The sequence below is a fragment of the Labeo rohita genome, chromosome 6, assembly GCF_022985175.1.
Source record: "Labeo rohita strain BAU-BD-2019 chromosome 6, IGBB_LRoh.1.0, whole genome shotgun sequence".
Lineage (NCBI taxonomy): Eukaryota > Metazoa > Chordata > Actinopteri > Cypriniformes > Cyprinidae > Labeo > Labeo rohita.
The window spans coordinates 31,112,809-31,134,360 of NC_066874.1; the positions used below are offsets into that span (position 1 = coordinate 31,112,809).

The 21,552-nt window shown below is 35.4% G+C and overlaps 1 protein-coding gene across 15 annotated transcripts in view; it reads right to left on the bottom strand.

The window, feature by feature from the left end:
• Positions 1-21,552, bottom strand: part of ptprt (protein tyrosine phosphatase receptor type T) — a 253,350-nt gene that overhangs the window by 118,040 nt on the left and 113,758 nt on the right. For all 15 annotated transcript variants that reach the window (XM_051112546.1, XM_051112545.1, XM_051112547.1 and 12 more), the window contains exon 8: positions 1,732-2,028. In XM_051112546.1, coding sequence (XP_050968503.1) covers positions 1,732-2,028 — 297 coding nt within the window. The remainder of the gene's footprint in view (positions 1-1,731; positions 2,029-21,552) is intronic.

Below are 21,552 nucleotides of genomic sequence, written 5' to 3' on the forward strand. Positions count from 1 at the left end.
AAGACAAAGACTTAAAAAACAAAACCAGCAGTCCTTCAGCCCTCAAGAACCAGAGGTAAGAGTCATTAATTAAAATGTTGGATAATTGAAATAATGGGCTGAGGTCATTGAACTATTCCTATTTTCGCATTTGAGAATGTGGTAAGAGCCAAGCATGTTGTGAAACTAATTAGCCAAAATCTACAACTGTCAACATTAGCTATAATAGCAAAGTCCCTGATGCTGAATATTGGCTATGAAAGGATGCTCTAACCTATAATAGCCATGTTTTGCTTCATTGTACAGAAGCATTAACCTCCAGTCTTTCCAAACATGTACAGTTCTTTCAGTGAAGGTTAGTAGATACTACTTCTGTTCTTGTTTAATTCAAATGTCTAGTAAGATTAAATGCCAAGAACAAGTGTTAATGATTTCGGTACCTAACAAAGCCCTATTTAAAATGTTCCTCAAACAACCTTCAAGTAAATATCTATTTAGGAAAAAAACAATCAATGCTTTTATAATGCTCACAATTATATCTCTTACCCAGTAAGTTTTCTAATTAGCCTAAACCAGCACTTAGATATTAAAGAATATAACAATATCTAATCAGTTTTAAATATACTTGTTTTGAGAGTTTTGCTATCAAGTATACAAATAGAGAAAATATATTTAATACAACACTGGTTATAAATGAACACATAAATTCATGAGTTTCATTAGAGAGAGAGAAAGAGTGTACAGTGATTAGTAAATGTTAACCTGGCTCTCTGGAATACTTGATTCTGATTGGATAATCAAATATTGTTTATATAATGACCACTAAACTGTATAATTGTTGCGCCTAGCAAACTATACTACTCCTATACTGAGCTAGTTTCATGTCTCTCATAGCACTCCATGGTCTCATTCTTTTCCCAAGAAGAAATAATTTCCACATATTACATGTCCATTTCTTTATTTGTACTTTTATTGTTAAGAAGTTATGATAATGTTCTATCAGGTCTTATTTTGTAACTTCTATTATATGATGTGAACCATGAGAACCATGTAAACAAGCATTAGTGCATTTGTAATTTCTTTGTAATGGAACAAAATGGATTAAATTAGAAAATAATACAAATCGTTTATCTGTGAACTCAAGTTCAAATCACTTGCATGCAGAATATAAAACAGCCTTATTACTCATATTACTCTTATTCATTTTGTGTGGAATCTTATTGCATTTTAACTAACTTACTAATTTTTCTTCCACTTTTACTTCTTACTTTTATTGTATTTTTTATGAAACACTTATATATATACACATATATATATATATATATATATTTGTAAAGCACTTTGAATTACCAGTGTGTATGAAATCGAGTTCTGTTAAAAACACTTCTAATCCACAATGATTTACTGAATTTACAAATGGATGGATAGTTTGGCATCTTGAATTGTCCATCTGGTAAAGGGTGATGGGTTTCAGAAATGAAGTCATAAGTGATTATCAGTAATGGGATTACTGTTCAGGCATTAATTAGTGAAGAAATCTCATTATAAACTGGAAAAGTCAGGGTGCAAATTATAGAGGGGTTTGGAATAGGGATGGATGTTACATGATCCAAAAAAAAAACAAAAAACATATCGCCTGATGCCAAAACTGAACCTTTAGTCTGAGAGGTCTGATTCCCCTAAATAAAAGCTAGAATAACTAAAGCCAGTAAAAATGAAAGATTTCACAACTTATTACTTAATTCCACTCACCATCTTCCTCTGTCTGTTTGACGATCTCCTCGCTCTCTTTGCTTCCCTCGGGGTTGGCCAGCACCAGCCGTAATCTGACAGTCACGAAAGGCCTGAGTCCTCTCAGAGTGTAATGAGAGGAGGTCGGTATCAGCTCCTCAGCAGCAAACTCCTGCTGGTTAAACACATACTGGTACTGCACGGTCAGGTTGAAACTGTGGCAGCGTGTCACCGCGTATCCGAACGTCTCCCATTGCAGGGTCAGCTGACGGGCTCGGATGTCCACCACGTTCACGTTCTGGGGGCCGTTGACTGGATCTGCAAGGAGAAACAGAAAAGAAAGGAAAGATGAGAGATGAATTTGATGGTCAATTTTACATTAGCGAATGGGTCAATATATATAAGTCAAAACAACTATTAGTAGAGATACTTCTTTCCGTTGCTTGTTCCATACTGTAGCAACAGCCTTTTTCTAGTTTTATTATTATTATTATTATTGTTACATTTTTCTAATTTTTGTTAAAAATATATATACACTGTTCAGATGTTTGGGGTTGGTAATATTTTTTTAATGTAATTTTTTCTTGAAAAAAGTCACTTATGCTCACCAAGGCTGTATTTATTTGATCAAACATACAATAAAAATGGTTATATTGTGAAATATTACTGCAATTTAAAATAACTGTTTTCTATGTGAATTTATTTTAAAAATGTAATTTATTTTTGTGATGCAAAGCTGAATTTTCAGCATCATTACTTCAGTCTTCAGTGTCACATGATCCTTCACAAATCATTCTAATATGCTGATTTGATGCTCAAGAAACATTTATTATTATTATCAATGTTGCATAATATTTCAGTATTCTTTGATGAATAGAACTTTTGACAATGTAAAATTTACTGTTGCTTTTGATCAATTTAATGCATCCTGGCTGAATAAAAGTATTAACTTCTTTCAAAAACAGACAACAAAAAATCTTTTTGACTGTAGCAACTGTAGCATATAAATTTACAAAATATTCAAAAACACATTTAAACTCAATAAATATCATCACATGCATGGTTCTTTGAAATACTTGATTCTGACTGGTCGACTGTTGTATTTTGCAGTCAAATATTTCTAAACAATCCTTTTTCTCACATAAATAATTTCAACTCTAATCGGTATTTTATGTCCATTATTTATTTGGTAAGTAGCTGTGTGATTAGAAAGAAACCTCTTTTTTTAGTGGATCCACTTTTATAATCAAAATTCCAAGAATTTTCAATACATAACTAAATAAATACTATAAACTAAGCATTACAACTATCCTCTGTTGTATATGAAATCCTAGAACAATATCGAGCAGTGAAACAAACACTATCAGAGACTCGCCAGTGGATCCAGTGGGGTTGTTGGACAAAATCTCTCACACTAATTCCTCTAGATTAGACGAAAAGCATAAAAGAGGCAAGTGACTGGTTTTTGACTTTGGCCTCAGATGAATCTTGAGGGAGCCGCGTGTGAAAGGGAGTTTTAACGTCTTAAGATAGTTTACATCGTGGCTGCTTTCTAAACGCGCTTTCGCTCTCAAAGTTCTGAGAGTTCCTGGTTGCAGAGCAATTTGAGCATTGTGAGAACTGTGTCACGTCTAGGACAGACATCAGCGTTTTTCAGCTTCAATGGCTCAGTCATCAGCGGCTCTTACACATGGGAGTCTTAGACTTACAAAGTTTGAAGCAATGCATTCTATTCAAGATCAAGCAAACCAGACAGATTGGTAGGAAAGTCGAAAAAAGATCCATAACGGCTTTGTTGTCTATACCTAAATGTAAACATGAAGCCGAAGCCTCATTTTAGGTTCCCTTTGGGAGATCTGTACCGACGCTAAACTCTTAGCCGAGCGAATTACTGAAAAATAACAACAAATGACCCAAAATCACAAATGCTTTGCTCCTGAAGGCCAGATTATAGCTAATCTATGCTTAATCAGAGCTGCTTCACATCTAAAGGTGTCATCTAAGCAGATTTAAGACTGTAAATCTTAATATACGTAGCTAAGCCTTACTAGAACAGCTATAAAAGCAGAGACATATGTCCGATCAAGCAATGTTTTGGCTCTTGGCCAGTGAGGGTCCGTGTCCAACATGAAGCCCCCTGTCGAGGGAAGGTGTTGGACGGCTAGGGGATTTGCCTGGTGGACAGGTGCGAGGTAACGGTATCATCATTAATCTGACAGAAAGAGGTGAATGTGTGAGAGCATTAGCAACACGCTAATGCGTGGCCGCGGGGTACGCCGTGGTGCCATAGGTGGGCTTTTGGAGCCTGGGTGAGGGCTGGTGTAGTTTAGCAAGGGGAGATGCTGATGGATGGCGAGCATAGAGGGTCATTAATCGCAGACGTTGGGGAGAATTGCATAAGAGAAATCAATCTTCAGTACTGCTGCTGCGCTCCTTTGGCGCGATCTCTTCAGACCCAAACGCCCTGCAACATTTATCACACCTCCACCATCCCTCTCGCTCTCTCTGGAACGAAGGGAAACTGCAAGCAATAAACATATCAATAGGTGTCCACCATACCCAGCTGTGTGGGTTTTTTAAACTGAGATATTCAGATGAGGCAGGGAATGAACAACAGCGGAAAAACAACAGTCAGAAATGAAATTAAACAAAATGTGTCTCATTCGCTGTAATGAAATAGTATCATATATCGGCCAAACGTCATTCTGCCTTCTAGATCAGAATCAAGCACTGAAAATAACATAATGACCTTTTTATTTTTCGAAATAAATAAAGCATTTGCTGTATAGAACAAATCGGAAAAACAACAGTAAAAATACAGCTAAAAATAAAACAATAAAGGGAAAAAATGTATAACAAAATGAATGAAGAAATGAAATAATTTATATAATAAAATAATTTTAAAAAATAACTGTGATTTAAAATTAAATAAAGCAATTAAAATACAACTAAGAGAAGAAACAAATTTAAATTTAAATTTAAATTTAAAGGAATTAAAAACTTCAAAAACTTAAAATGATTGTAAATTACATTAAAACTTAAAATATAACCAAATAAAACTGACTAAACTGTTATTTTATCAAATTGATAATAAAATAAAATAAAAAAATAAAATACAAAATAAAAATTTGTCAGAAAAAAGGTACAGTCCTGTCACTGGTATTATTATGTGCCTTTAAGGTACCAATATGTACTTTCAAAGTAGTAAAATGTACATTTAAGGAACTAATATGTATTGTATAGGGGTAGGTTAAGTACAAGGATGTACCTTTTCATTTTTGTAAGATATGTTTGTCTTTTGCAAGTCTAGCAGAGATCAATAAAACACAGCAGGCCGACAGATGCTTTATTACACTTCTAAAGAGCCTTGTGCTTTTCTTCAGAGAAAATGTTCAGATATTTCTGCAAGGTTGCACTTTGCCTTCAAGACTCACTAACCTTTCCATCCAATGGTCATTTGTAGGCCAAAGTGGCACTACTGGTTACATAAAAACATGGTCAACCTTTAAAAACATCTCCATCCAATTGAAGAAAAACCCATCAAGGCTATAAAAAGAGTGCAGATGGACACAAAATACAGTATATAAACTCCTACACAGACTGCTGCTTTGATATAAAACAAATTTAACCCAGCCACAAACGTGAAGTTCAAAATGATTTCAAAACAGCATCTCAGTGAAATACGAACGATGGCTAATGATGAAACTGACTGATCAGTAGGATTTGGAACAAAAAAGGAAGTGTTCACAGCACATAACACAGTAAAAGAATATTGGACATGGACAGGACGTATGCACTGTGTGCCAGTTAATGCATTTATTGTATCTCCTGAAGACTTGAGTCACCCCATGCAGTGACACAACTCAAATCAATTAGATTAACACTGGGAACAGATGTTGGGTCGTTTCTCTCCAGAGTGTTTTTTAATTACTGTCTGTTTTTTTTTGTTGCTGCAGTAAACAATACTTAGCATTTAACTCTGGATGTAACTTTAAAACTTCTCCTTCCTTTTAATTAGGTGACACGCATCAAAGTGAAATGGTTGTACTTTGCGCAGCGTGAAGCAAGAGTTTGTGTATCACGCTGGGACTTGTGTCGGGTTACATTCCCAGCTAAAGAATATCTTACGGCTGCAGCAGTCACAAACATTGAGGTCAATTGACATCATATAGAAGTTCCTCATACATACTGGTTCAGCATAAGCAGTTTTCACCTTCACTGCGGATTTGAGCTCTAAAACACTCAGCAAAGCAAAGTTCTGCTATACAGTGCTGCTGCATTTTAGCCAAGGGCATGCTGAAGGGTCAAGAGTCACTGTGTGGCAAAGTTGAACATTTGTAAAGAGGAAAACTCGATTTTTATGAGGATACCGGGAAGGATGTTTCGTTAAAGTGCTGAGCTGCAGTTTCACACCACATGCGGTGTGCGGATGCAGAATTTAAAGCGACAGTTCACACAAAATTATAATTTTGCCATTTTTTAATCATCCCTTTGTCTTCTACAGAAGAAAGTAAAGACATAAGGGGTGGAACGAAAACAGAGTGAGTAAATGATTTCATCACTTTTGGGTGAACTATTCCTTCGAGCGGCAGCAGCTGGCAACATCAGCAAGAGTTTCAAAGGCAACAAAATACATTTGGTTGTGATTTCACACTGATGATCTTAAGGGAAAAAAGTGAAAGTGGAAGGGGAACGGGGGGAATGGAGAGAGAGAGAGAGACTCAGCAGATCAAAAGGAATAAACTCTCTGTGAGGCCGACACTGCCGTCTGTCTGGTCGTCCCTTTGTGGGTTTGCTATTGTTGTGGTTTATCCTGTACACAGTAACCTCCAACAGCCACACATGCTACTATACTGTCTATTCTACAGTGCTTCACATCCAACTTAATGAATTAACCCTTGACTACATCCTATTGTTCCCTCCCATTTCTATCTACCTTAAAAATAAGAGTATTGTGGTAGTTTAAGAGTTTTATCTAAATGGTACTATGGTCATTTTGAAATGTTAATAAACTTTAAATTTTAATACCACAGTGTACACTACTGTTTGAAAGTTTGGGGTCGGTAAGTTTTTTGTTTTTAAGAAATTAATAGGCAATAATAAGCAAGGAAGCGTTCAATTATGGAACCCCACTTCCATCACTAATCAAAAATTTAAAAAAATGTTATTGCGACTTTTTATCTCACAATTCTGACTTTTTTTCTCAGAACTGCATGACACAAACTCGCAATTCTGACTTTTTTTCTCAGAATTGTGACATACATGCAATAAACTTGCAATTACGAGTCAGAATTGCGAGATATAGTCACAATTCCTCCTTGTTTTCTCAGAATTGCATGATATAAACTCACAATTGTGAATTATATAGTCAGAACTTCGAAATACAGTCACAATTCTTCCTTTTTCTCACAACTGCAAGTTATAAAGTCAAAATTATGAGATATAAAGTCGCTATTCCGAGTTACAGTCAGAATTGTGTGATATGAACTTGTAATTGCGAGTTATAAAGTCACAGATATAGTCACAATTCTTCCTTTTTTCTCAAAATTGTGTGATACAAACTCACAACTGCGAGTTATATAGTGAAAATTGCGAGATATAAAGTCACAATTCTTCCTTTTTTCTCAGAACTGCGTGATATAAACTCACAATTGTGAATTATAAAGTCAGAATTGCAAGATATAGTCACAGTTCTTCCTTTTTCTCACAACTGCAAGTTACAAAGTCAAAATTATGAGACATAAAGTAACAATTCTTCCTTTTTTCTTAGAACTGCATATAAACTCACAATTGCTAGTTAAAAGTCAAAATTGCGAGATATAAAGTCACAGTTCTTCCTTTTTTCTCACAATTGCGTGATATAAACTCGCTATTCCGAGTTACAGTCAAAATTGTGTGATATGAACTTGCAATTGCGAGTTATAAAGTCAAAATTGTGACATATAGTCACAATTCGTCCTTTTTTCTCAGAATTGTGTGATATAAACTTACAATTGCCAAGTAAAAAGTCAAAATTGCGAGACATAAAGTGACAATTCTTCCTTTTTTCTCAAAATTGTGTGATATAAACTCACAACTGTGAGTTATAAAGTCAAAATTGCGAGATATAAAGTCACAATTCTTCCTTTTTTCTCAGAACTGCATGATATAAACTCCGAGTTATAAAGTCAGAATTGTGTGATATGAACTCGTAATTAGGCTATAAAGTCAGAATTGCAAGATATAAAGTCACAATTCTTCCTTTTTCAATTCGTCCTTTACTTTTCCCTGTGTGAATGAAACAAACAGCCTCTTCAAATCCCTCCAAACCACTGTGAAAGTCTAAATAACTAGGAATGCTTTGTCAAGAAAACTATTTACTGACAGACAGGAAGACAAACCCACACTGAACGCTGAATACAAAGACAGAATGCTGAAGTTCTAAGAAAACACTCAATCTGCCTTAACTGAGAGATTTTGAGAACAGCAGTTGGTCTGAAAGGTAAGCAGTCCTTGCACTGACAAAAAAATATAGTTCTTTATCATAATCTGCTGGTTTCCTAATTGCCATGGGAACTGATGACGTGATGAATTTCGTTTGATTTTCTCATTTTACACATTACTTCAGATGACTTAAACTGATATCTCTGTAGTTCAGATGTTTAATTGTCCCGTGAACAGTTTTCATTGGTTCAACCACAACTATTAAGTCATAATTAACAGTGCAAAAAATATTATTACTATTATTATTTTACTTTTTATATTTTCAACACTACCACAAGTCAGTTTTGTAATACTATAAACATCAATATAAAATATTTACTTTAAATATCTGAAGATTTTCTTCTCAGATGTTCGGTATGATTTCCCACATTTGCCTTTGAGCAGAAAACAGCTATTTAAACATTCATCCACTGATGCTTGATGCCCATAAACGAGTTGAAAAATGAACAGGGAGCACACAGATGCTTGCTACATTGTTTCAATAAAAATAAACAACAGAAAAAAAAAAATGGAAGAAAATCTCTAAAGAAAAAGAAAGCAATACACACAGAGGAGTTATAAAACGAAAGCCATAAGACACCCTCACACAATCCATTCCCAAAAGATGACTCCAAGCCTATCTTGTTATTGTTTAGCCTTCAACCGGGTGCCGGACGGAGAAAAAAGCAATCACCCTTTCCTCTTCCCTAGTCAATCATAAGCTCCAGGATTCCAATCATTTAAACCTTCCAAGAGCAAAACAGTGTGAACTGCCTCGCCATCCACTTCCTGCCGTAATGACTTCACGCAACGAGGATCATGATATATCAAACGGCGGGCGGTGAGGAGGAGAGCAGATCGCTGGGAGTTGGGATAAGAGTGGAGGGGAAAAGTGCTTATATTCATGAACTCGGCGGGAGGTTTCGGGACATTACGGAAAGACTGGGAGTGCATGTAAGCAATCTGTTGTAGGAGGGGGGCGACAACAATTGTGAAAAGACTTGGAGAGCTTTTGAATCAGAAAAGGTTGGAGCAGACAAAAAGAACCTACAAGAGCTTGGGTGTTTGTGTGAGGACTGCTGGGGTGTGAACGGAGTTTAACTAACATTTTAAAGTCTAATTCTACAGCCTAAGAAGCTGAGCAATCACATTCAATTCAATCCTGCATGAAACTTTGATTGTCATACAAAAGATTGAGCTTTGCCTCCTCACAAAGGTAATTGCTTCTGTTTTTTGTTGAGGGTTGAAGTGCTTTCTGACCTTGGCTTCATAAAAAGCCTGGAAATAAACAACTGAAATTACTGCAAGAAAACTCTAATAGCAGATAATAATGTCTAGCTATTTACAAGAAAAAAGCCATTCACATGCATATATCAACCAACTGTGATGCAAAGATTAAAAAAAAATCCAAAACATCTCATTATTAAACCCATTTTATGCATATTCAATGTCACACTATTTAATTCCTCCATCATACAATGATTGTTTTCTCTTAACTGCAGACAGACATTATAATTAGCATTAAAATATTAATGCACATGTGTGTGTGTGAAATCCACTAATGTATGCTTGCTGAACAGCAAGAATAATTAACATTGATGCTTTATGGTTCATTCAACAGCATTAAATTTGCATATCAACTTATGACACAACTTGTACTATTTCTATAGAAAGTAGCATGTGTTTTGTTCTTAGTATGCAAATTTATTAATGCATCATTGACCTATGATACTTGCACAAATTTGTAGTATCACAGAATGCACTGCGATCAACTTGACCTTCCATTTCTAGTGTGTCAAATGAACACTGAACTTCTTTCACTGGACTAGGGATGGGTCAAGATAGTCAACTAGTTGATTTGTTAGGTCAAGTAATTTATCTACATTTTCTCATCGAAAATTCATGGTAAAACCCTCTCCAGCAATAACCCTCTTAGAAAAGTTGCATGTTTAAACTGGTTTAAAGCACCATCCATACACAATCAGATGGAAAAACTGTTGCAAAACTGGTGACATCGGCAGGGAGCATGACTTTCAGGATTGTGCATAAATGTGTTGATTTTTGGTCAGCGTCTTATTAGTTATTATTTCTGAAGAAATAATGTACTTAGGGACAAAGATGTCAGCTGCAGTGGTGCTAGTATGAAGTTACATGATATAAATTTTAATTGCCCATTCAATCAAATGCTGAAAAAGGTTACAATATTGCAATTCCCCTCTTATCGAGAGAGAAAGACCTTTCTGTCCCAGATGACCTTGACTGGAAAAGGCCAAGGACCACATTGCTATGCGTGAATTATGAAGTCTTTCTGAGCAGCCAGAGTCTCCAAGGAGCCAAACGCCTCAGTAGACAGAAGATCTGTGATATTAACTCAAAGCTTTCTGAATGTGTGAAAGAGTAATAAAAATCAATTGTAACTAATGATTGCATCATTATAATGGTTACTTTGGTTCAATCCACTTTGATATCAAAATTTCAGAGGAAAAAAATCAGCGTTTTCAGACTTGCAGCTGAATATTTCTTGTGATTAAGTAAAACTGCAGTAAACCCAAAAAGTATTTGGACACTTGTCGGAATTGCATTTGAGTCTGTACTAAATGTGATGCAACAAAAGGATATTGAACAGCCTGATTCATGAATAAATCACTCTTATGTTCATTTTAGTGAATCAAAAGCATACTGTGACCATTGTCACTCTGTTTTCAAAACAAATGACTCTTATGAGCTGGTTCTGAAACCGAATCAGACTGAACTGAGACTGAATCAGATCTCTTTAGCAGAGAAATAATTCACTTCCTATACACTGCAAGAATGGACAATATGACTGATGTCCAAATGAATCAGAATCACCTTAAATATAATCAAGATCAGAATCTAAGATTATAATCAAGATTATAGAATCTAATTAAACCAACTGAATCACCTCAAACTGAATTGAATCAACTGAACTGAATCAAATCCAACTGCATCATTTTGAGTCAAATCAAAATCGTTCAGTTCTAAACGCAACCCAGGATGAACCTCTGACAACCACAACAATGAAAAGTTCATAAAATTATAAATCATTTTTAGGGCTGTCAAACGATTAATCGTGATTAATCGCATACAAAATGCATAATAATTTCATCAAAAATATGTTTTTTTAATCTTAAAAATCAACATAGGCTCATTGGAAATACGTGCTTCTATACACATTTCTGAAAAAAAAAAACTGAAAAAATATACCTTTATGTACAAATCACAGCAGTTTCCAGTTGAAATGAACACTAGAGGCAGTAAAATTCAGACAATTTTTTAACCTTTTCACAAAAAGTATGATTTACACAGAGTTTCGATTAATAAAGCCTAAAAAGTTACTTGCAGAATATTATATTATTTTTAACCCCAGTTTCAACTTAAAAACATAAAAGTAAATGTACAAGTAATTTAAACTTATTTTATTGTAGTGAGTTGAAATGACTTGTACTTTTAAGTTGATTTAACTTAAATTTTAAGGCAGCTGCTAAAGTTAAGTTTTTAATTTGAAAATAAAGAACATTTTTACAGTGTAGCAATGTAATAGAAACATGCCACGGTCACGTACTGAACGTGTGTTTTAGCGCCACTCTCTGGACATTCCACTTTGAAACTGCCACGAAACATGCAATAAGGTACGTAATTACGGTGTTGCAGAAATGTATATAGAGGTATGTAATTCCAGTGAGCCTGGAATATGCTACTTGGTTTGCTGGTTATATTTTAAATATATGGTATCTAAACACTTTTGGAGCCAATGTAAGTTTTAACTTGAGTACCACTTTAAATTTGCTCAAACCTTTAAGGCAAAAATCGAAAGTTTCAAGCTGTGTTGAAACCATTTACAGCGCATACAGCATTAATAATCACATTATGCAGGTGTGCAACGTTTGACAAGGCAACAACAAATGTAATTTAATTTTCACTGCATTCCATTTATACTTGTCTGCTGCAAAGAAAACTTTCCCATTTCTTTGTTTCCCCCTCTACTCTGTCTCTGTGTGGTTTTTGGACACACTTTAATGGTTATGCCCAGCGTCATGTATTTCGGAGGTGTTTCTGGAAGCCTGAATGAGGGGGGGCAGCTCCACCTGTCAGCCTCCTCTGGTCAGCATGCTATCTGCAGCCATGCACTTCAAGACAGGGTGACAGCTCCAAAGGGAGCTAAAGAAGAGGGCTGTGCTCGCTTTTCCCTTCCAAATCTCTTTCTTCACATTGTTTTCCTGTTCTGCAGCCAAACGGTTTTTCAACCAGCCATTCCCCTCAAGATAAGCCCCCCATCTCAGTCATTTGGAGAACTAACTCTCTAATCCCCGCACAGATCTGTTGATCTTTAAATGAAAGGTCGGTTGAGGCAACAACAAGCGCATGAACAAAACGCACCATTAAAAAAGAAAGAGAACACCAACCAATACGTCTTACGAAAGACCGTCCTCCGTGAATACATTTCACTTTTCTAGACATAAAAAATCTGACAGCGCAGCAAAACTATCCACTTCAAGCCCCCCACGCTGCACCGTGCTCGTCCGCGTCTCTCTTTTAAGTCTCCTTCCAGTTCTTTCATCAAACTGAGATCATTACGTTTAAGACAGGTTGCCTGGAAACAATTCACAGAAGAGTTGACGATTAAATCGTTGTTACTCTTTTAATGCGCAGCAGTGAGCGTACCACCCGAGCACAGAGCCTGCCTGGCCTGGTTATTAATGATTCCTCATTTTTGCATGCTGGGAATCTGACATTGTCATTGGCAGCTTATGTACCTGCTCGCTAACGGCTCGTTTTAGAATGCGACGCACCAAAACCCATAGTGCATCTGGTTGACAGGTCCAAATATAGTCATGCAGAGAGGAAAGGAAGGAGAATGGAAGAAAGATATATAGAGAAAGACAAAAAAATTGGATTAAAAGATGCAAACCAAATTTAGCATTCACTGTGTAGTGACATCCCGTGTGTGTGATTTCACGGTTGATTTAATCGAATAAAAATAGCATCTGATTGAAGTCACTGAAAGTTCATTTTTTAAGCATTTCTAGTAGTGTATATATATACACAGTATATTATTCTATTTTTAAGGTTTTCTGATATTGTTTTGGGAGTCTCCTACAGTAGGTTTACATGCATGAAAGTTCAAACCATAGTTTTGTTTGTATCAAAATATGCTTAAAAATCAACTAATTTTCCAGCGATTCTCAAACAATTAGTTCGAAGCAGTTCTAAGATTCAGTCTCTCAAAACCCCTCCTTTCCATGAGCCTACTCTGCTCTGATTGGTCAGATGGCCCAGTCTGTTGTGATTGGTCTACTATGTACAGCGCGTGTTGAAAATGATACCTAGGGCTGGGTATCGAGGTCGATATTTTTTAGGCAACAACCGAAAGTAGATCGGTGGCTTTTACACTGAACGTGGAATGCGCAGCGGCAAAAGTTCAACTAATTTGTGGTGTGCTCCGCTGCGCATGTGCTTTGTTCGATGCAGCAACAAACCGACCTCGACTCAAAACATATTTTAAACCACCAGCGTGTTTGTAATAACTTCTGTTTGCCGTAATGTTGTAATGTTGTTGCAATATGTTATGTTCTCTGAGTCAGAACAGCAATTGCAGAAGAAAGAAGGCATATACCGTTATACATGCGCTGGAAGGTGCTAGTGCTTGTCAGTAAATATAGTGGAAACGAATAGAAATTATGATTCTATCTGAGGTATGCATTTTAAAACGAACATGAACTAGTGTAAATGTAGCCTAACAGATGTGTAAACTGAATTTTTTTTTGAGCTTTATTAAAATTATTTTCACTGGTTTATTGTGTTGGATATATTTTGTTCCTTTGTGCAGTGGCTCAGGAGTCTTTGAATCTGTATAAACATCAATAAGCTAAAAAATAATTTTGAGATAATGTGATTTAGTTAAAATTATAAAAAGATACCCAGCCCTAATGATACCCCCATTGCCATAATTCGGTATTTTTAACACTCAATAGAAAACATCTACTGTTTATAATACACTACCACTACACTACTAAATGCAGGCTTGGTGAGCAGAAGAGACTTCTTTAAAAAACATAAACAAATTTTGACTGGTAGTGTACTTATGGTCTAATATTCAGTGGAGCAAGCTGGTAAATAAAATCTGTCATTTTACTGGTACAATATTATTGTTTTTACTGTATTTTTGATAAAATAAATGCATCCTTGGTGGGGCTTCTTTCAAAAACACTGAAAAATCTGTAACTCCAAACATTTGAAAAGTAGTGTAGATCCTCAATTATTTTTCTATCAAGAAAGTTAGATCTTAGAAAGTTAGAAAGTTAGTTCTATTGCTTATTGTCCAACTCTAGAGATGTAAATCTCCACAATAATTTGAGAAGACAAATGCTGCGAACAAGCTCATTTTAAAGCAACTGATAATGACCCTAAGATTACTGAAAGCCTTCATCTGACAAGCAAAGCTGCATTATTCATGGACGTGTAATTAATGCCACCCTCTTCGTCTCTCTCTCCTGTTTTTTATTCTTCTATGTTCACAATGGAAAGCTGCCCTAAGGCCAGGCCTACAAGAAAACATGACTCCAGTCTCAAAAAACATCTGGCTGTCAGCGAGGCGAACGGGAATGCGGCGTTGTAAGGCTGAATCACAGTGGGACACAACCTAGAGCTAACCACAAAGTCTGCTTCTCCTGTAGATATTGGCCTCCTTCAGGTCCTGTGGGGGCTATTTTTGGTATCAGAACTCATAATCATGAGAAGTTCATTAAACGTCACCCAAAGCCAAATGCAGCCTCCATATGTTGGTGCCCAGTGGGCACCACTCTCCCAATAAGCAAACCGCCTCATCTTTCCTCTATAAGACGTTCAAATTAATTAAGGAAAAGCACATTTTCCCTTCATCTCCATTACTGAAACAGTGGTTGCATTTCCAAATGATTTGAAATTCTGCATTTATTTCCTTCTCTCTGATACAGTCTTGTGCGAGACTGAGATATCTGTGGCTATTTGTACCAATTACACTCTCAATCCTTCTTGTTTGATATATTGTCAGCTATTTATTCCTAGCATTTCATTTTAATATGCAATACAAACTAATAAAAGCTTGCCAAACACTACGGAGGCAGAAAAAAATAATCATTTCATTCCAACAACAGCACAACTAGGAGAAAACATAAATCACTGAACATTTCTATTGTGGTTTCTTGCTCTCCCTTGGATGTATTTACAATAAACCATTTTATATTTGTCCCTTGTAGTAGAGATATTGATTTATTCATTGTTAATGTTTGATTTATGACCACAGATGTCAGTTAAATACAATTTTTTTCAAAATCAACAAATGTGGTAAATCCACATTTCCCACGATCTCAAGGGATTGCTGTGATTTCATTTTGAAGTATTCCATGTTAATATATAGAGGCAGGATATGAATAACAAAACTATTTGAGGGGAATTGGATTCCACTGAGGATCCGATTGGGTTGTTTCTGTTGGACAAAAGTGAAATTAATATTTATGCTGGATGTTTTTCTTCTCCTCCTTCTGTTTACTTAGAATTTTTCCCTTTTTTTTCACCCAGTCAAGTCAGAACAAATTCACAATAGCATTCATTACAGTTTTCTTTTTAAATTAATGTATAAATAATGTCACCTGATGTTACTGAACACCAATTCTTACCAGAAATCTCTAAAACAAAATAATAAAGCAAATAATATACAACAAACAATATATCTGCTACTCAGGGAAGAGTTACTGGTATTTGAAATAAATGAGGTTTTCACTGACAAAGTCAGAGTTTAGCACAATTTTTTTTTAACTAGTTAAAAAAGTCAAAAACACATTTACAGTAATAGGAGCAGAATAAACATTATATTCACTACTGTTAATGCTTTTGAAAGAAGTCTCTTATGCTCACCAAGTCTGTATTTATTTGATCAAAAATACAGAAAAAACAGTAATATTGTGGAAAAATAATTACAGTTTAAAATAACTGATTTCTATTTGATTATATGTTCAAATGTAATTTATTTCTGTGATGCAAAGCTGAATTTTCAGGATTATTTATCTAGTCTTTAGTGTCACATGATTCTTCAGAAATCATTCTAATATGCTGATTTGCTGCTTAAGAACTTATTTTAAATGTTGTGGAAACCATGGTACAGAACGGAAATCTTTCATAACATTATCAATGGCTTTACTGTCACTTTTGATAAATTTAATGCATTCGTGCTGTACAAAAGCATTCATTTTTTTCTTTTTTTTTCATTTTTATAATTATTATAAACATTGATATGACACTAATGTGATAAAATAGTTAATTAAATAATCTGAAAATCTTCTAACCTTCCTTACTTACTTCCAATATTTCTCGTCATGACCATGTAAAGCCAATAAACTCAGTAACTTAGCAAATTATATGCGCAAACATAATATTGTTTACATAGAGAAAAATCACAGGAATTGTCCATTTATCCACCTAGCAAAAGTGATTTAGACAACTTATAATATATGTGACCCTGGACCACAAAAACAGTCATAAGTAGCACTATCTAGGAATCGCCAACGATACATTGTATGGGTCAAAATTATCAGTTTTTCTTTTATGCCAAAAATCATTAGGATATTAAGTACAGATCATGTTTCATAAAGATATTTTGTAAATTTCGACTGTAAATATATCCAAAACTTAATTTTTGATTAGTAATATGCATTGCTAAGAATCTGGACAACTTTAAAGGTGATTTTCTCAGTATTTTGATTTTTTTGCACCCTCAGATTCCAGATTTTCAAATAGTTGTATCTTGACCAAATATTGTCCTATCAATGGAAAGCTTCTTTACTCGGCTTTCAAATTATGTGTAAATCTCAATTTCAAAAAATTGACCCTTATGACTGGTTTTGTGGTCCAGGGTCACATATGTGCTTTAACAAAAATAAAAGTCTTTAAAGCCTCCTATATTGGCTTTCATTGTAAGTGAATTACCCTACAGTACAAAGTACTCTACAGGCACAGCCACGTCACAATTATTCTCTGTGCTAATTGTCTACGGCATGTTACAGATGCTGTCAACAGAGCTTAGGTTGTTTTGAACCCGGGACGTTCCTTTAAGTACAAGTCTTTTAGGAGCTCAATCCCTTCGGTCACATTCAGTCAGAACGCCACGTTTGATGAGCGATCGTGATGACAGAGTGAGAGGGGAACTACTGCAGCTGATGTAAAATACAGAACGGCAACTGTATTATAATTCAGAGAACATCTCCCAGAGGGCAATCTGAGGGTGTGATCAACCATCAAAAACTTGAGCAGACATACAATGTTTTCTGATGTTGCTCAGGGGGGCAGGCGGACTCTGTGTTTGGCAAATGGGGTGTGATGGGGCCTCAAACGTGGCACAAGAGGAATTTACAGCTCCTGCTGGAATACTGTGAGTATCTAAAGTGCACAAGCTTGTACTGCATTACAGAAACAGGTGTAGAAATATCTTATGCATGTATTACGGCACAATAATTTTTTGGAATTTGATATGGACGTAATCTTAAGGACATAGTTCACCTGAAAATGACATTTGATCATCATTTATTTTGCCTTATGTTGTTCCAAACAGATTTTTCAAGACTTCTGATGCCATATAATAGCTTAGTGAGAAACAAAGAGAATCTTGAATTTACCTTTTACATCTTGATGCGAAATACCGTATTTGAATGTGATTTGCATAAAAAGCAATTTTCTGGTTACGGTAAAATACTGGTTTCAATATTTACTACAGTTTGCAAGACAATAACTGATGCACTGGAGTGGTATGGATTACTTGTGGATTACTGTGATGTTTTTATCAGCTGTTGGGACTCTTATTCTGACGGCACCCATTCACTGCAGAGGATCCACTGGTGAGGAAGTAATGTGATACTAAAATTTCCAAAGCTTTTCTGAAGAAGAAACAAATTAATCTGCATCGTGGATAACTTGACAATGAGTAAACTTTCAGCAAATAACATATTTGGGTGAACTACAAAAGTTAATGACAACTGTCAAAAATATATTGCACATATATGTAGCTAATATTCATATAACAGTTTGTGACCCAAATGAGACCAAAATAACTGATATATTTTATAGTCCAAGAGTCATATGAACCACTTTTGGGTGAAATTTATGGTGTTTTTATAGTTTGTGTACCCATTTCCTTTCACTATATGGAAAATAACTGCACAATACTATTATTCATTTTGGGGTGAACTGTCCCTTTAAATAAACAGTGTATGGCACAAGCTAGAAACATTCTGTTTTATTTACACTTGCAGAGACAGTTCACCAAAAAATGAAAATTCAATGAAAACTCACCCTCATGTCATTCTTTCTTCTGCAGAACAAAAATAAGATATTATGAAGGTCTGCAATGACATAAGGCAGTAAATAATGACAGGATTTTCATTTTCGGTGAACTACGCCTTTAAGGCTAGAATGAAAGTTTAGAATAATATTCTTGAGTTTCCAGGGACTTAAATATAATCACTGCCACAGGCTCCACAGCCGAGGTCTCACAAAACCAAATCAACTTCAAAATCACAAAAAAACAAAGTTTCTCTCTCTTTCTCTTCATACTTGTCTATCTCCATCCTCTCTCTCTCTGCCCCCTGTGCATTATTCACCATCTCTGCACCGTGACCGCCTGACGTGCTGGGAAAGACAATATAAGCGTATCTATGTGCCTGCTCTGTTCCGACACAGAAATCTCCATCTCTCTTCTCTCCTCTACTTTTCTCACTTGCCTCATTAGCATGTCTTATTAAAAAGAGATTCACATTATGAAAGCTAGATTAATAAAATACACCATAAAAAATAAACTACAGTGATCAGAGAAGTAGAGATGTCATGCTTCATAAAGGTAAGGTGATCATTCTAATTATTACAGAAAGGCAGTCCTGCCCCCAAACCTGCCAGAAACAGTGTTTTTTTCACAGTTTTAGACAGTTAAACTTCAATTGTCTCACATGAAGTTGTCTATGCACATTAAACTGTGATTTTAACATTGAACATACTGCATCACTGCCCCTTTAAAGAGAGTCAACTTTCATTATCATTCTGTCACTGTAAGGTACCATTCACATTTTTTCACATAACTGAATTTTATTCAAAAGTCGAAAATCCATTACAAAACCCTCTCAATGATAATGATAAGGCCGTGTTCTCCATTACTGAGCAAACATCTATTTTCTCTCAGGTTAGACAATAGTGCCCAGACATGTATGTCATCTGCTGCTGCGCTGACGTCTAATGATTCATGACAAAAGTCCTATTGAGACGGTAATTGTTCTACATAAGATCATGAGGTTATTTCAGTACCTACAGGTGCTAGTAGATGATTTTATTGCTGTCTGAACAGGAAATGTCCCTTCTTTTTTTTTTTTTACTCCTATCATCCTGGAAAAAAAGTCTGGGTCGGATTACCTATTGTTTGATTTAATACCAATCTGAATTGACACCTCAGAGTATAAAAGGAGGAAATTGACCAAAAACGTGTTTTGAAAATCATTGTTGACCGATAAGTGCCATAGGGCTACTGTTTGACACTTATCATGGTAATGAGAATTTGGATATTTGGCACAAAGTTGGCTTGTTTCAGCACTGTTTGAATAAAATTCAACATAGGCTCATTGAACAAACATGCCTTCGAAAGTACTGACTGCGGTTTTCAGCTGAAATTAACACTTGCGGCATTAAAACACACTGCATTTTTATTCCTTTTAACACAAATTATGATTATAGGGCAGATTATTGAATAATAAACACTTACTTATATGCAGTTCGTTGAGCAATTCTATGATATGAGCTTAAAACACTTTAACCATTGTGCAAGATTTGTACAACAAAAATGAATCACACAACAAGCTCCATATGAATGGCTTTTCTAATGTTGTAAACTTGCTCGGTGGCTCACCTGGTACAGCATTGCACTTGCAATGTGAAGCGCTCAAAGACACACAATTCATAATAAGAAAGCTCAAAGACTCGAAGCAAACATGACAAATGCGCTTTTATCTCACTTTTGCCTTCACACTTACTATTTTTGTTTTGTTTCTAGTCAAAATATGTAAAAATTCTTAAGATGCATTTACTAGATAAGCAAAATGGCATAAGATATTTAGTCTTGTTTTAAGCAAAATGCACTTAATTTATTTTTTAATGTTTTATTTTTAACCCTGGAAACAAGTAAAATGATCTGCCAGTGGGGTAAGAAAAATATTCTTAAAACAAGAGTATTTTACTTAGCCCACTGGCAAACAATTTACTTATTTAAAGCAAAGTGCACTTTATTTTTTTTTCCCTGGAAACAAGATTAAATGTATCTTATGTCGTTTTGCTTATGTAGTAAATGCATCTTAATTTAAGAATTTTTAGATATTTTGACTATAAACAACACAAAAATACTTAGTAAGATTAATGTAGGATTAATGTAGGTGGTGCATTAATTTTAAATGCTTCAGTGCCAATCACTGAACATTTCATTTCCGAACTGCTGTGCTATGTGCAACATCTAACATAATAAAACATTGCCAAATTAACATTCATCTGTTTTGCCCAAATCTGGATGCCATTTTTTGTGCCACTCACTAGAAATTTAACTTAGAACGCATTGGGAAACGTGCAAGAAGCAATATAATTTACAGAAATATCACCAAAGGAATGTTTTTCCAATGATCCAGGGTTGATAAAATGACATTGCTGCATCATTATGGCTCATAAGAACAAGTAAAAGAATATCAAAACTTAAACTGACTCTTCAAATATGCCATTATAATGGCAGGCGGATATCTACTGTTTCTATACGAACAGCCCTTAAGACAGTAAAGGACACTTAAAGCTGCTCAAACCTCGGCTTATTTATAATATCATTAACTGATGGACCGCAGAGTGCCGGTATCGCCGAACATATTCCTTCATAATGTTAGGACATAAGCCAGAAGACACATTAGGCCCTCTAACTCAGAAATATGTTGGTAATTAACTCGTAAAGCGGAGGTGTTTTAAAATGTCGTAAATTTAACAAAAAGAAGTCCCAAAGGCCACAGCAAATCAAAGAGGTTCTTTATGACAGGCTTTATCTCAAGGTTTCAGGCTAGAGAGGAGACGGTAATTGACCTTAGCCGTGCGTGTGTGAGTGTGTGGACGTCCTGCGTTTCCATGAAAAGCGGAAAAGGATGATGAAGGACTGTCCACAGGTAAAGTAAATTTGCTTTAACATCTCAGTGTAGAATTTATAGTGGAAGATGAAAAGATGAGATACTGCCATTGAGAGTTTTTTTTTTTTTTTTGCATTAAATATTAAGAGCACCACAGTCACTTCAATGGATATTCAGCAATTAAGAACACACACATTAT